The 16,928-nt window shown below is 38.8% G+C and overlaps 1 protein-coding gene across 13 annotated transcripts in view; it reads left to right on the top strand.

Moving 5' to 3' along the window:
• The window catches only part of ST3GAL3 (ST3 beta-galactoside alpha-2,3-sialyltransferase 3), a 188,463-nt gene that overhangs the window by 22,211 nt on the left and 149,324 nt on the right, over positions 1–16,928 (top strand). For 10 of the 13 annotated variants that reach the window (XR_003707254.2, XM_077928801.1, XM_028733756.2 and 7 more), the window contains exon 2: positions 4,368–4,512. The exons of 2 other annotated variants lie outside the window; for them this stretch is intronic. Coding sequence is in view for 10 of the 11 variants with exons in the window: in XM_077928801.1 (XP_077784927.1) it covers positions 4,392–4,512 (121 nt within the window). In the remaining variant the exon portion in view is untranslated. Of the gene's footprint in view, positions 1–4,367; positions 4,513–16,928 lie in introns of those variants that run through there. One more of the 13 variants, XM_028733759.2, reaches the window with a different exon arrangement.

The raw sequence follows: 16,928 nt of genomic DNA, 5'->3' as shown, positions 1-16,928 counted from the left end.
CACCAGAAGGAATTCTTTCTTGGTATTTGAGACTGTCCAGTTACAGAGTCCCTCTTCTGCCACCATCTAAATTATTATAGTTTTATTATTGTTAGAAGGTTTCTTGGGAGTTGTCAAATGGAAATTTGACATATAAATATTTTAATTTTATAAATAAACCCATGCGTTCCCTGTTTTGCAATGCTGTTAGAGTAAAGGTCTGAAGACCCAGAAAAATGTATATGTATGTGTGTGTGTGGCGGGGGAAAGAATCTGTCTATCTACATGTTCACATGTATATACTTGTTAGATTTATGAAATGCATTCTATGGTTATTATTCAAACAATGGTCACACCTGTACTCCATGTAATTATAGCTTGCTTGTTGAGATATGGTACAGAAAATAGTTCTTAGGGTGTGCAAAACAGTTAAAGTTTACATCTCTGTACCAGTGCAAATCTAGTGCACTTTCTCTGAGTGTGAAAAAGGCAAGTCTATGCATGTGTACTCGGAAGCATATGCTATTGAGTTCAATTGGAATTTCTCTCAGGAAAGTATGTGTAGGATTGCAGCTTGACTTATGCATACATTTATTTAGTATGGGAACTTACCAGGCAATGAGATGAGGTAATCAAGAGGTCAGAAGTGTGATTCCATCCGTGTGCATTTGCTGGGTTGTCGTTTGTCCCACTGTACATCACATTGATCTTTAGTTGAATCTCTTCAACAATTATTTTATCTAGTCTAGTAGAGATCTTCATGGAGCTCTTCACAATTTGTGTGGGATTTTGTTAAAGATTTGGTGACAGTTGTATATTTGACTATTTTACTGTTGTGATTTCAGGCCATTTAAAAAAAAGTTACATTGGACTAGTCCCAATATTGACATTTGTGCTTTAATGCTAAGAGCGGTGCCCAAACCAGTCAGAACAGACAAAAGACATGGCCTTGAGTTGAACTTAAGAGGGCTGGACTTACAGCTATATTTAAAAAAAAGTTTTGAATAAATTTCTTCCAACTTTATTATTGTTCTCCTTGGTGCTTTTGTGTGATGAGGGTAAGTCTAAATCTCAAGATACTTTCATCATTTCTTTAAATTAAGGAATTTGTTTTAATCATGTATTAGCTTTTCTACTCTCAAGGGGTAGAGCATTTATTATGGGCTACTAAAGCTCAAGTGTGTGAGTTCTTCAGCCTGACACAATTTTGTTAGTAATATCAAAACAAGGATGGTGAGAACATGAGTCCCTCTTACAACTCACTCATATGTATCTTTACTTGGAAGTAAGTCCTATAATGTGGATTATTCCCTAAGTGTGCCTAGAAATTTAGTATTAATGGAGCAAAGTGTGGTGTATTAATGGAGAGCTAGTGTGGTGTAGTGGTTGAGAGCGGTAGACTCGTAATCTGGGGAACCAGGTTCGTGTCTCCGCTCCTCCACATGCAGCTGCTGGGTGACCTTGGGCCAGTCACACTTCTTTGAAGTCTCTCAGCCCCACTCACCTCACAGAGTGTTTGTTGTGGGGGGGTAAGGGAAAGGAGAATGTTAGCCGCTTTGAGACTCCTTCAGGTAGTGATAAAAGTGGGATACCAAATCCAAACTCCTCCCCTTCTTCTTCTTCTTCTTCTTCTTCTTCTTCTTCTTCTTCTTCTTCTTCTTCTTCATGTGAGTAACTTTTCCTAATCCAGACGAAATAGTTATGCAAGAAATGTGCTATAGTCAGCTGGAAGCAGGCCTTTTTCTGCTGTATCTTGGAAGAGGCCGAGACTTTGACTTTCCTGCATAGCACAGTGCCAAGCTTCCTGCACTTTGCCCCTCCTCCCTTCATTAAGTGCAGGTGATGTGCTCTGTTCAGAAGCTAGAAGAGTAGCAGATCCCCACCTATTCTGTTGCACAGGCCACTACTGCATTCTGTTTGCATAATGACCAGCCAGATGCCTATGGAAAGCCCAGGTCTGGATGCAATGCCAAACCATGGTTTGGTGTAATGTTTCAATCAGCTTTAGGCTGAAGTCCTATACACATTTATCTTGGAATCAGTCTCATTGAACTCACTGAGGGTTAGTTCTGAGTATAGGATTTCACTCCGTATCAGAAGGGTCTGTTTTGTGTTTTATTTTATGTAGTGGCGTTTTCTTTTTCAGCTGAATGGTCAAGGAAACAAAGAGAATAATTTTTGAATCATATATCTAATTTTTGTTTAAACCCACTAGTAAATTTTGTGGTGTAATAATGTGAAGAATAATACATGTATTTGTGCCAATTTTGGTAGCATACAATACTTTGGTTACTGCTCCGGGGAGATTTTTATTGGAAGAGCTCTAGCGATCAGAATTGAATGTTCTTGCCTTAAGCAACTCTGCCCTTTGTTATTAAATGCTGAATTTGCCTTATAATTAGAAGATGCAGGACTCTCTTTGAGCAATGCCACGGTTGAAGTTTAAGCTCCACCCTTCCTCCTGAATGCTACAGTTACAGAGGAGGCTGTTAGATTTCTTCCTGACTTTTCTAAATGTGATTCTGGAGCTCCAGCTGGCTGTCAGATGGGATTTCTGAAATATCTTTCTCTTCACAACAAACTAGTGGGAAGGAAGTGAACAAGCAGTGCAACAGCGGGATGCATACAGTACATAGAGGTGTTCAAGGCATGAGCTTTCCTGGTCAATTATTCATATAGGATACTGAAGCATAGGGGGTCTGCTTTGAAATAGGCAGGGGTCTCTGGACTACTCGAGGGGGCCTTCAGCATTCATCAGTCATGTCTTGTAATGTTATATGTGAGGAATGTGGGTGGAAGTTCTTTGTGTTTGTCTCTTGCAGTCTGTTTGAAGCAGGTGTCCTGAAATGGGATTTGGAAAATGTACAGGGTATCAGATAATTGGAAATAGTGGCCAGACTTCAAATGCTGGCAGAATACTGAAGTTTGTACGAGCCTTCAAGCCAGCTTGCGTTTCTTTTTTTCAGAGTTTCTGTATATGGCCAGTTCTTGGTATGCTAATACTTATTTTCTTTAGTTGCTGAAAGTCAAGAGGAGCTCTGTCATTTAATTTCCTAATCGTTTGCTCATGCTTGCTTTGTAAGTGATGTGATAAATATATACTAAACGTGAGTCCATCACTTGTTGAGAAAATCTTTGCACATGCAAAGTTAATAAACCTTCTATGAGAGATGGTTAATTTTATCTCTTTTCCACATGGAAACTAAATCTGACATGATGACGATACCAAGTACCTAGTGGCTTTAAGAAATATATGGTGCTACATTGGTTGAATTAAAATGTTAGTCAAAACCATGGTTTGGAAGACTGGGAACAAGCCACGGGCCTCTCTTCTCATTCCTTGCTTTCCTCATTCATGTGTACAGATTAAGGACAGCGGATTAGTATTTTTCCATTTAGAATTATCACCATTCTTATTGCTATTGAGAGATGAGCAATTATTTCCAGAATTTTTGGCTCCAACATGGGATAGATTCTAATTAAGGCATATGCCAAGTTGCTATTATGCCCATAGTTTTTTAGACAGTTGTAGAAAATGCAGCTCTTGTTAGCACCTGCTCTACCACATCTTCATTGACTGCTGTAGCCAAGGACATACATCTCATTTAATCTTAAAATACCAGTGGTGCTCGGCTGTGTAGAAGCTTTGTCTCAGAATTAAATATTCTTAATTTTGGGGGAAATGTTGCTATAACCCTGTATTGCATTGCATTATGGTGTTGAAAGAGTCATGGGTTATATTACTGAGGGTAAATGGCTATTAGAAAGTTTAAATGAATGTGAATGGTACTTTTAAGATTTGTGCGAATTAAAGCCAGCAAGTTCTTGGGAAAATAATTTCATATACTCAATATTTTTTATTGTATTCTATTTAAATTAATTATCTTATGCCAATTATCTCGTGTTGTGGAATATTTTTTGACTTTTAGTATAGCTTGTTCTGAGTTTTTATAATTGAGGTCATGTGTTATAGAGCAGTGGATTTTCTAAACATAGTGATCTAGGAATGAGTTGGCTTCCTATGGACTCTGATAGCATCTAAGAATAGCATTTATAGACCAATGTTTGGAGGAGCAACCCCTGATTTATTTATTTATTTATTTATTTCTCGCATACAGACAGTTACTCAGAATTTTTTCCTGTTGTTACTTGTTTTTTCACAGACTGTTACTCAGAAATGTATCATGATCATTTAAATAGAACTTAATTCCATGCAAGAGACATAAAATTGTGATGTTGCTATTGCTGATAAGAGTGTCTACATAATATACATGTTAGGAAGGGAACAGATGTGCTGCTTGATATTTTATGTCTGTGTGTATTAGGTTGCAGAGGGTTCAGTAAACAAACTAGAAAATGCAAGGCTCAAACTGGTTTCTTTCCCCCAGGTATTATAAAAGAGACAACCCTATATGAAGATGGGACTGCTGGTGTACATGCGTAACCTGCTACTAGCCCTCTGTCTCTTTCTGGTGCTGGGCTTTCTGTATTATTCAGCTTGGAAACTGCATCTTCTCCAATGGGAGGATTCAAGTAAGTATGTTGCTCAGGCCATTTAAGAGCCTCCATAGATGTATGGCTAAGTAATCTTTCATAGATTTCAGGTCTGCCTGCTGTGGAACAGCCTAGAACATGTCCAAACAATTGTTTGATCCTTTCCTGTGCTGTAGAGATCAAATGTATCTTCCTCTTAATGTTGTTATTCCCTAGATCAATTAATTAGAAAATTATAAAATGAACTGTAGATTCCTGTTGCATTTACATAGGTATTTTGTCTATAGATGTGATAGTTATTTATGTTACTAGTGTTGGGAGAGCCACTGAGACTTGTGTGAAGATTTATTACTATTGTTATTACGGTGGTGGTGATGGCTCTTTATTTCTTTATCTTTTATACAAGCAGAAGCATGTTGTTTCCATTTATTTTCTTTATCCTCCATTAGATATGACTTACTGGTAAAGGCATTCATTTTGGGGGATGGTTTTGTTCTGGTTCTGCAATGGATCTGTATGTTTTCATTGTGTCCAGTACATACCAGGACACAACTGAATGAAGAATCCAACACACATACAAAATGCAGTCATTGTGCTGGTATTTGCACAGAGTGAGATGCAACTTCAATGCCTTGATTACTGGTGTATTTGGGCTTTGGTTACTCAGGTGGAACCAATTCTAGTTTAGTCCTTATTTAAATAGCTGAAGATGATTTGTTTCTCCAGTGCTTTATTAAACAAAAAAGCAATCCAAATGTTGTTGCTTTCATTATTATTTGGTTCAATCCATGATGTAATTGATGGTGTGCAAATTATGAAGGATAATCTGGGGTTCTCCTTAGTTTGAGCACACTTCTCCTTTCTATCTCTTATTGGCTTCTTCCTGACATTTTAAACATCTTGTTTTGACAGGGTGAAACTACAAGTTCCCTGCTTCTCTTCCACATAAGTCTTCCTGCTATATGCATGTTATTGGATATTCATTTTAGTTTTTTGCAACTTGGTTACTATATGAGCAAGCTACCATGGTGTGTTCAGTGTGAAAGGCAGTGTTCAGTGTGACAGGAAAGAGCAAGGCAACTTAAGATAAATCTGGGGTGATGGGCTTTGCACATCCTGCTGCAGGGGTGGAGAAACTTTTTTGGCTGTGGTGGAATGCTGTCAGCTGCTGCATGCAAACAGTGGTGGTGGTTAGACACAACCACATATTCTGGTGATGCTGGTAAACTGATGCACACATGGACACATACACATCCAAACCTACTTGCTAGAATCAGGCTTGGAGTCAAAGGGAGGGATTTTTATCCAAGCCTGAAGGTGGCATGGGGGGCTTTTTCAGCTATAAATATTAACCCTTCACTTCCCACTTATGATTCCCCCATATGGCCCTGTGTACCACATTTAGGCTTGGAAAAATATTTGCTGGTTTCAAAGGGAGGTTTGTGGTGGTGGGAATTGAGGGGAGGCTGCAGGCCTGATGGGGAGGCAGCATGGGCTGTATTTGACCCATAGCCTGGCAGTTACCTAATTGTGGCCTGCTTTGTCGTTTTCTATTACCATGTTTCCTGGCAACACCAAAACAGTTACTGGGGTGTTTCAGAGTACCTAAAGTGAATATATTATTCACTCCCAAACCCTCCTAAATTGACCTTTGTATCTGATGTAGTTCAGGAGCTTTTATTATATTTGCAATAAAATGTGTTGTGTGTTTAGGAAAGGGTTGTGGTAGTGTCTTGATATTTGTCTGTCACTTGGCTTTATTATTGTGGCATACTTATTTCGTTGTTAAGATAACAGTAAAGTATATTGTTGTAATGGTTGCAAATATTTAACTTCCTGTATATAACCATCTACTACACCTCTTTGACTCTTGGAAACCACCATGGTTATTGTGAGATGAGTCTTTGAGACAGCAGTCTGCTTATTTGCTTTATGGAAGTTAAAAAATGGTAAGTACATATATAGAAAAATAGGAGTTGAAGTACACTGGAGAACAAATGCATTTGAAGTACAGTGGAGTAACATCCCACATCTGATGCATGCTTACTTGGAAATAGTCCCTCTTAGTTCAATAGAACTTAATTCTAGGCATGTAAGGCTTTGGATTGCAGCCAAAGTATCCTGACAAATGTCATAACTACAATGAGGTCAGCTGGGAAGTAAAATGTAGTAGTGCAGTTGGTGTGATGCCTGATCAGTGTTAAAAATAGTGTCTCTATGGCAGAGATGACCGGCAGAATTCGTGACCAGAGGAGAGAGACAGTGGAGGAGGACTGGAAAAAATTTAAAGTTTATCTTAAAAATTGTTGTAAAATTGTGGAATGTTGAGATGTCGAGGGATATAATCTAGAGAATTACAGCTGTTAAAATTGAAATTAAGAAAATTCTTAAAGGGAATTAAATACAAAATTGAATGATGGATTGCTAGAAAAGAAGGATCTTAAAATAAGAATGCAGTGAAGGAGAGGTATGGGGAAGTCGTGTTTTGTTTGTTTGTATTTTGTTTATGTTTATGTTTATGTTAATGTTGTAAAATCAATAAAAATTATTATAAAAAAAAAAAAAATAGTGTCTCTAATAATGCTCTTTAAGCAGAGGATGTGCAATTAAAGTTGGACCTTTTGGCTCCAGTAGTGCTCAGCTTGTAGTTCAAACTTTGAAGGGATAACTTTGTTTGTAAATGAAATAGCCTACTTCTAGGTCATATAGGGTTCCCATATATTTCATAAATCAGCACAACCTAGCCAAACTTAAGTATATTGAAATTTTACTTTTATTTACTTATTTAATAAATGTGTATACCGCCCTTCATCCATAGATCTCAGGGCAGTTCATAGCATTTTAGTTCATTCAGTGGGAGATGATAAAGCACATGCTTCTGAAATAAATTGGACCTCAATGCTTAACTTTTCCTGGATCGTTTCTAATGTTTTTCTCCTTTGCATGTAACCACAAATTTGTATATGTGTGTGTGTGTGTGTGTGTGTGTGTGTGTGTGTGTGTGTACCTGCTAACCTAAGTTAACATTTCAGGCATATTTCTAATTCCTCTAGTCTATGAAATCTTATACCACAAGCTTGTTAATCTTTAAAATGCCAAAAGACTCCTTGTTACTTCTGTATGTATATATATTGCCTACAACTTGCACTTAGTGTCTTGTTATGTCAGAAGCATAAATCCACTCCATTTCTGCTATCTGTTTTTTGCTGTCATTTTTGGAGGGCATGATACCATTGACCAACTCTCTTTCATTTGAACTGCACTTTTTTGCAGTTGCACAGTTGCCTAGTAACTGTAGATGATGATACAGAGTGAGGAAGATCTTGGCTTTCGCTTTTTTTCCAGCACAGAAAATAAACAGAGTAAAAGCAGATATTCTATGTGCTGTATTCTGTTGTCATGGACTTGGAATACATGATCTTGGCATGTTTACCCTTCACACACAAAATTATGAAGTGTTTGCTTGCAGATGGAAACTTCTGTGTCTGATCAGGGGAAACAGGTAGTCAATTCAAGCTCTCCCCCCCCCCCAATATCACCTGTTTTACCTAGACTCCCTCTCAACCCTTCTTCCTGTATTTGCATTTTCTGATGTTCAATGGTAGTTGTTAAACTCTTTCCTGCTTTTTCTGTCTCCTATCCTTTATTTCAGACAAGTGGAATATCTGGGCTGATCTTACACAGTATGACATGTTCCTGGGCTGCCTGATCAATATTGCTATTACCATTTTTGATGAAGGCAGTATCGAAATCTCATAAACAAACAAGCAAATTAATGAGATAAGTTAGTGACTAGAACTTCACAGTTTCTAGATAGGACTTTTCAGCAGATCTTTAGCCAACAAGCTCATGCAAATAAATTCTTTAGTCAAACAGGCAAACATTTAACATTTGAAAAGCTGCCCATTGCAAAGGCTTGAATTAGAAAACGTGAGCACAAAGAACTATTATAAAACAAGACACACTCCCCCCCCAAATAACCATAGTTGGGCAATAGTTTTTATTTGGACCAACCAAAATGTCACAAAAATTATCATCTGTACCTTGAAACTGAGCCTACAAGTTGACCTCATAGCTGCCACATTAGCCTAATTTCTGTCCCCTTTTATCTTTCCCCACCCCCACTCTTCTTTGTGTATCATCGTGCTTTATGAAGAGTTCTGGAGAACTCTAAAGCTTGCCACACTTTTGTGACATTTTGGTTGGTCCCAAGAAAAGGTATTGCCCACCTGTTGAAGACACACTGAGTTCATAGTTTTATCAAACACAGGAAGGGTAAAGATTGTGAAGCACTTTGTAAACGGAAGGCGATATAAATAGTAGTAGCGACAGCAATAGTAGCAGAAGCCCAAATGTTTAAGTGGAAGGAATTTAATTGGTGTCTTAAATGCATCTGTTAAATAATGTGTCTGGAACTCCAGTATGTTTCCTAAGAATTATTGTATTTGAATATTATAACAGGTATAATAAAGGAAATAAACCTTAACAAAATATATATATTCCCCGAAGAACCGGGTAAGGTCTTATTTTTAAATAATTGCACTGAACCTGTGAAGTTGCCTTATATGATGCCACAGTATTGATTCATCTAGCCCTCTATCCCATCTGGTAGCAGCTATCCATGACTTGAGGCAGAGGTACTTCCCAACCCTGCCATCCGAAATTCTTGTAAGTCAAAATGCCAAGGACTGGGTTTGGGTTCTACTTACATGCAAGACACGTCGGCTACCAATGAGCTTTGGTCCCTTAGTACTTGGTAGCTGAGTACTTAGCATTAAGCAAGTTGTGTGATGTTTGTTTTTCAAGAGAGAAGTTGAATAGCATGGGTGGGCAGACATATGCAACACTGTACCTTGGCTGATTCTGCTTTGGCTGGACACCTACCAGTATGTATCAAATCATGACATCTGCTCTCTCTCAGCCTTGGAATATCCTTACTGATTTAGCTCAAATTTCCTGACAAATGCTGCAACCCTGAACCCAAAGAAACCTGTAAGTGACTGTTGAAGCCATTCAGTAGACAGATTTTAGTCCATGCCTGCTTCCTGCTGAAGCATAAAATCACGTTCTTACTCGTTTCTTCCTGCTGCTGTTGTCACTGGCTTTTCTCCAATGGTTGTACTGCAAAAATAGTTGGTAGCAGGAAAGCACTAGATGCAATTCTTATCTGTTTCCCGTCTGTCTGTTTCTATGGGAACAGAAATTAGGTGCATGAGCAAATAGACTCACTCAGCTGCTCCTGGTAGGTTGTGGTTTGCTTCCATTTTTATGGTTGCAAGCTCTGTTGAAGATAATTTAAACTTGAGTTCCAGGAAAATGAGTTTTAAGACTCATTTAAGTTTCCAGGGTTCCTGTTGATAATGCAGGAGGTTTGAAGTAATGTTTGGGCCGGTCATATGTTTGACACTTTCTTAACATTGAGTTATTTGTGAGCCTTGATTTTCTTTCTCTAGGACCTGAAAGGGGATTCTGAGACACCATATTCACAATCTTTGTTATATAAATAGTTAGAAAGTGTTTCTCAAATACACATTGCATAAGCTTACATTATGCATTTATAACTCTGAAACTATCAAAAGTGTGCAACTTAGTAAACGTAGTATAAATTTCTTTTAAGTATACACCATTTTGCTGCATGGAATTGTTGGCATAAGTGTTGGAATAGTGAGCTGTAACCATTGCCACAAATCTGCACAACTACAAAGTTGAATGTAGGGCATTAGCCGTGTATTATTTATTTGATACCTTCATCCTCCTGCTTTTGCAGTCCAGACAAAAAGCAATGACAAGGTTTTCTTGCGACTACAAGATAGTCTTAGGTTTGGACTGGTGGCTTATAAATTGGAAAGGCCTGCATTAAAATGTAGTCTGATTGCAAGCTGTTGGTTGTCTTCTGTCTTTGCTCCGCAGCATGTGGATAATTTTGGTGCTCTGATTTGAAAGGTGCTCTGATTTGAAAGCCGAATTAGGTTGTTGAATTATTCTCTCCTTGCATGAGTGCTGGTGCATGAGGCTAGAGCAGGGCTGAGCTTGCTGGCCCCACCCCATGCTCATGGAAGATACTCAGTAATGTGAGGCTGATCAAGATGCTGCCAGAATTTCTAACTGAAGAAAATACAAATGCATCATCTCTGTCAGGAGTCCTCACTGGCCCGGGACTCACTCTTCCATGCAACCTCACTGCAGCAAAAAGTTGTATCTAGAACTGTATGTGCAACACTTGCAACATGTATGTGATCAAGTACTGTACAAATTACCTTGATAAAATCAGGAGAGTGATAACAGCTCAAGAGCAGCTAGTAATTCCTACACCAGTGTGGTGTAGTGGTTAAGAGCGGTAGTTTTGTAATCTGGGGAACCGGGTTCGCGTCTCCGCTCCTCCACATGCAGCTGCTGGGTGACCTTGGGCCAGTCACACTTCTTTGAAGTCTTTCAGCCCCACTCACCTCTCACCTCACCGAGTGTTTGTTGTGGGGGAGGAAGGGAAAGGAGAATGTTAGCCACTTTGAGACTCCTTAAAGGGAGTGAAAGGCGGGATATCAAATCCAAGCTCCTCCTCCTCCTCTTCTTCTAACCAAACCACATGGGATCAAGGAGAGCATGAGTGAAGTTTCTTTCATGCAACAAGGCTTTCCTTTGCATCTGTTCCACTGTAGTCAATTCCACTCCCCTACATGTAAGGGACCCTCTAGGATGGTGGGGGGATGTGACACGGGGACTGATCCTGGAGGATAGAGATTGAGGACGCCACCCCACCGCCCTCAGCTGCAGAACTGCATTTTGCTTGTGAAAGAAATCATTTGGATCATAGCCATTATCTTGGATGTGTGGTTCATTTCTTGAAAGGCAGCCTTGGTTTGTTAGGGTGCTATTTATCAGAAGTGACTGTATTCCCACATGGCTGACTAAGCTTTGCTTGTGCTAGTTTTCTTCTAATTGTATTTCAGCTCTTGCAGGCTGAAGCATCATGACTTACACACAGCCTTGTTGGCAGGGGAACTACATTGTTCTGCAAATAACAAAACTGAATTACTTTAATAACAGGCTTTATTTGCTAAATAACTTGGAGGTTAAGAAGTCTAAAATAGCGGTGTTGGACTAATTATTGTAGTGTTCTTGTCACTAGCCAATTAATTATTTCAAATAATTTGCAGCTCTCTTATTTTTTAAGAAAGAACTGCCTTGCTGTAAGCTACATTGCTCCCACTTTACACTTTTGAAAGTTTTTGGCAGCTAGTCTCTCTTTCTTTTTGAACATTTGCTTACATTTCATTATTGAATTACGCAGAAGTTTAGTCATTCACTAGTTTTGCGGTACACTACCTAATCATATAAAATATAATAAGCCATAAGATGCCAGAAAAGCAATACAGAATGATCATAAAAATGACTGTCTCTTCTTAAGAAAAAATTAAACAACCATAAAGTCCTATTGGCATAAAAAGGTCTTCAGAAGATGCCTGAACATTAGCAGCAAGGATGCCTGCCAAATCTTGGCTGAAAGAGTACTTGTGGTACTTGTGTACCAACAACCCTAAATCCCTGACTTCTAGCTGCAGCTAGTCAGATTTCTGAAACTAGGGACAACTAACAGCACTCCTCCATATTATCTTGGTGAAGGAGCATGGAATATAGGGCTCATGCTGCCCATGAGATATCCTAGACCCAGATTGTTCAGGTCTTTGTATATTAATACAAAAATACTGAGCTTGGACTGGTAGCCTATGGGCATCCAGTGCAGATGTTTTAGCCAACAGCATGTGACACCTCTGCTGTCTTCCTCTGTTAGCATGCTGCACTAGCTGAAGCTTTTGGACCAAGCCAAAGGGCAGGTCCACATAGAGCATGGGTAGGCAAACTAAGACCCCGGGGCCGGATATGGCCCAATTGCCTTCTAAATCCGGCCTGCGGACAGTTCAGGAATCAGCATGTTTTTACATAAGTAGAATGTGACCTTTTATTTAAAATGCATCTCTGGGTTATTTGTGGGCCTGCCTGGTGTTTTTACATGAGTAGAATGTGTGCTTTTATTTAAAATGCATCTCTGGGTTATTTGTGGGGCATAGGAATTTGTTCCTTTTGTCCCCCCTTCAAAATATAGTCTGGCCCCCCAACAAGGTCTGAGGGACAGTGGACTGTAAAAGTTTCCTAATAGAGCATATTGCAGTAAGGCAGTCTCAAGGTTGCTAATACATGGACTGCAGTGGCCGGACTATCCTGATGATGCACACGCAGCTGTTCCTGGAGTACAAGACAAAGCTGGTAAAAGGCATTCCTAGCCACAGAGGTCACTTGGGTATCTAATGAGAAAGATGTATTGAGGAATGCCCCCAAGCTACATACCTGCTCCTTCAGAGGGAACACAACCTGTCCAGAACAAGCAATTGGTCTATCTTCAAGACCTTAAATGAAAACTGATATATATATATATATATATATATATATATATATATATATATTACAAAGCTGATCTCTGTGGCTAATACCCAAGTAAGCCATAGTTGGAGTAGTTTTTTTGAAATCAGTAGATTTCAGTTACTTTAGACCATTGATTTCAGTGGGTCTACTTTGAGTATGTCTCATGTTGGATATGAAAGCCTGCCATTTGCTTTTTCTGTGCTGTGTTGCAGAATCATGGCACACACAGTATCAGTCTCATTAAGCAATCTTTTAAAGCCCTTTGTACTGTATAGTGGAAAAAGCTCAACGTTCAGTGTCTCAAAGTAGCTATTTGTTACCACTTGAGGGCAGTAGATTTCCTTTTTTGTCATTCTCTAGAAATTCTGTTTAACCCTGATTCCTCCTCTATGGATGGAACATACAGATGAAACTCGGAAAATTAGAATATCGTGGAAAAGTTCATTTATTTCAGTAATTCAACTTAAAAGGTGAAACTAATATATGAGATAGACTCATGACATGCAAAGCAATATATGTCAAGCCTTTTGTTTGTTATAATTGTGATATTATGGCATACAGCTGATGAAAACCCCAAATTAACAATCTCAGAAAATTAGAATATTAAATGAAATCAGCAAAACAAGGATTGCAAATAGAGCAATATTGGACCTCTGAGAAGTAGAAGAAGTACTCAGTACTTTTGCATCAATTACTGCCTCAATGTGGCGTGGCATGGATGCTATCAGCCTGTGGCACTGCTGCGGTGTTATGGAAAACCAGGATGCTTCAATAGCAGCCTTCAGCTCTTCTGCATTGCTCGGTCTCATGTCTCATCTTTCTCTTGGCAATGTCCCATAGATTCTCTATGGGATTCAGGTCAGGCGAGTTTGCTGGCCAATCAAGCACAGTAATCCCATGGGCATTGAACCAGGTTTTGGTACTTTTGGCAGTGTGGGCAGGTGCCAAGTCCTGCTGGAAAATTAAGTCAGCATCCCCATAAAGCTTGTCTGTGGAAGGAAGCATGAAGTGCTCCAAAATCTCCTGATAGACGGCTGCATTGATCCTGGACTTAATGAAGCACAGTGGAACAACACCAGCTGATGACATGGTTCCCCAAATCAACACAGACTGTGGAAACTTCACACTGGACTTCAAGCATCTGGCATTGTGTGCCCCCCCCCCCATTCTTCCTCCAGACGCTGGGTCCTTGGTTTCCGAATGAGATGCAAAAGTTGCTCTCATCAGAAAAGAGGACTTGGGACCACTGAGCAACAGACCAGTTCTTTTTTTCTTCAGCCCAGGGAAGACACTTCTGACGTTGTTTCTTGACAAGAGGAATACGACATTTGAAGCCCATCTCCAGGATCCGTCTGTGTGTGGTGGCTCTTGATGCACTAACTCCAGCCTTAGTCCACTCCTTGTGAAAGTCCCCAACACTTTTGAACGGTCTTTTCCTGACAATCCTCTCCAGGCTGCGGTCATCCCTGCTGCTTGTGCACCTTTTTCTTCCACACTTTTCCCTTCTGCATAACTTTCCATTAATGTGCTTCGATACAGCACTTTGGGAACATCCAACTTCTTCTGCAATTACCTTTTGAGGCTTTCCTCAAAGTCATCTCAGTGATGACTTTCTGCACAACTGTCAGGTCAGCAGCTTTCCCCATGATTGTGCTTCCTACTGAACCAGACTGAGAGACCATTTAAAGGCTCAGGAACCCATTGCAGGTGTTATGGATTGAATAGCTACTGCACCTTTTCACAATATTCTAATTTTCTGAGATTTTTAATTTGGGGTTTTCATCAGCTGTACCCCATAATCATCACAATAACAAATAAAGGCTTGACATATCTCGCTTTGCATGTCATGAGTCTATCTCATATATTAGTTTCACCTTTTAAGTTGAATTACTGAAATAAATGAAGTTTTCCACGATATTCTGATTTTTCGAGTTTCACCTGTAAATATGTGTGAAACAGTATGAAATGATGTTCTTTCTGCTTACTTTTCTGCGCTGCAGCTTTGATTATTAATGTAACATTCTTGCTTTCCTACCTTTGGAATAAAACATCCTGACACTATTCTTCTATCTACCTGTCTCTCAGGGGCTTTTCAAGATTTTTTTCAGTATTCCAAACTGAAAAGATAAATTGGAGGCAGAGTAGTTGGAATGACTCCACATTATTATAGTACACATTGCACTTTGCTTTTTAAAGTAATCTGCTTTCCTTTAATGGAACAGAAACATATTCTCTTGTTTCAACCCTGACCACCTCCTGCACATTAAAAAAATGTGCCCCTTCTCCCCCAAATAGTATAGTTTTCTTTACTTTGCTACTCCTTGCTTGTGGTAAACTTCAGTTTCCTGAATTACAGTAGGTTCCTGAATCAACCTAAACACTTAATAATCAAAGTACTTACAAACTAAGCTTTTGCCATCACCAGGGAATGTGTGTGGTGTACGTCCCCCAATCTTTCCACTGAAATGCTGTTTTGAATACTGGATGATATGTTTAAAGTCCACTGGCTCTCTATTTTGATGCCTTCCTGAGGCCAGAGCCATCTCAGGAGGTGCAAGATGCAAATAGTAATTAGTTCCATTTGACAACCTAGCTATGTTCCTTATTAGGAATTTTTGCATGGAAACCTTTTACTGCATTTGAAAATGTTCCACTACAGCCCTGGGCTGTTGGTGTTGATCACAGATGTGTTTTGATTTACTTGTGTGGTGGCTGTGGGAGGGCTGGACAGAGACCAGTATGTAACCAGGACAGTTCAACAGCTGGATCTGCTTGCTATTTCTTGAAGATTGTGCTATGTCCACAATCCTATTAGAGAATTGCTGTGCTTCTGCTTAATCTGGTTTTATTGTTGCTCTTAATCTACACTTTCTATACTTTCCTTATTGGGGAATGTTGGAAATATCTAATGTTTCTTTAAAATTTGTATACATTATTATCAATACATGAACCCCCAAATAAAAGGAAGAGGTGATAGACTATGTAATAAATGAATGGAATATATATGAAGATTCTCAGTACTGAAAAACATAGATACACATTTACTATTTTTGCTTGGCAGCACCAACACTCTGGAATCCCTTGCTTACTGACATTAGGCAGGCACCTTTACTATGTTATTTTCAGCTAAAAACCTTTTTGTTTGGTCAAGCCTACTCAGAAAAGTAAAGCTGTCATGCATTTTCATGTGTAATTTTATTTTATAATGTATATTTCAAACTGCTGATTTGATCTAAGTTTCATAATTTTTTTAGGTTAACTTGTTTTTATCTCTCTCTCCCTAGTAAGCCATTTAGAAGTTTTTATGATTAAGCGGTATACAAATTCCATATTATAAAGTATGTGTGTTGGTTTTGTAGATCTTATTCAAATTATGTGGCATTAAATAATACCCCCCTTTCAAATTTGTGCAAATAGGTTTTGTTGGTTCTAGAATATAAATAAACATCTTATGCTGACTGTTCTTGCAATTGGAATTAAAATGATTTCTGTTTTTGTAAAACTTTCATTATTAGTAACTGGTAAATTAAAGGCAATGATTCTTTAGCTTTGGTAGTTGAGATCTGTTTTGCAAATTCAGAAATTGTGTGCTTCATTTGCTTTGATACATTTTTTTTATAAAGTAACAAATAAAAATTGCCATTTCATTTTTCAAAATACTGAATAACCACAAGATCATCAGTCTTTAATTGGCACTTCAGAAGCTCAGTGAGTAACGTTGGGTACAGTGAGTAACGTTGGGTACAGTGAGTAACGCTGGGTACAGTGATCTTGAATCTGTACAGTATTCAGTAACACTGGGAGTCAAGATTGTGCAAATAGCAGTCCTAAATAATTTCTGAAAAATTAGCAGAAAAGGGGACAGGGCAGCCTGGCAATTTCAGAAATATATTTCAAGGAATGAATGGAGAAACTTTAGGATATGTTCAATTCAGTCTTGAGAATTAAACAGTTATGCAATTCATTGATGGTATGAACAGGAATACCATGAGAAAGGACTCTGTTACATATTTTCTGTTTGTTCTGCAATTGCTGTA

Source organism: Podarcis muralis, chromosome 5 (genome assembly GCF_964188315.1).
Source record: "Podarcis muralis chromosome 5, rPodMur119.hap1.1, whole genome shotgun sequence".
NCBI lineage: Eukaryota > Metazoa > Chordata > Lepidosauria > Squamata > Lacertidae > Podarcis > Podarcis muralis.
The sequence above is the reverse complement of the archived record's forward strand: the minus strand, read 5'-3'. Positions and strand labels throughout refer to the sequence as shown.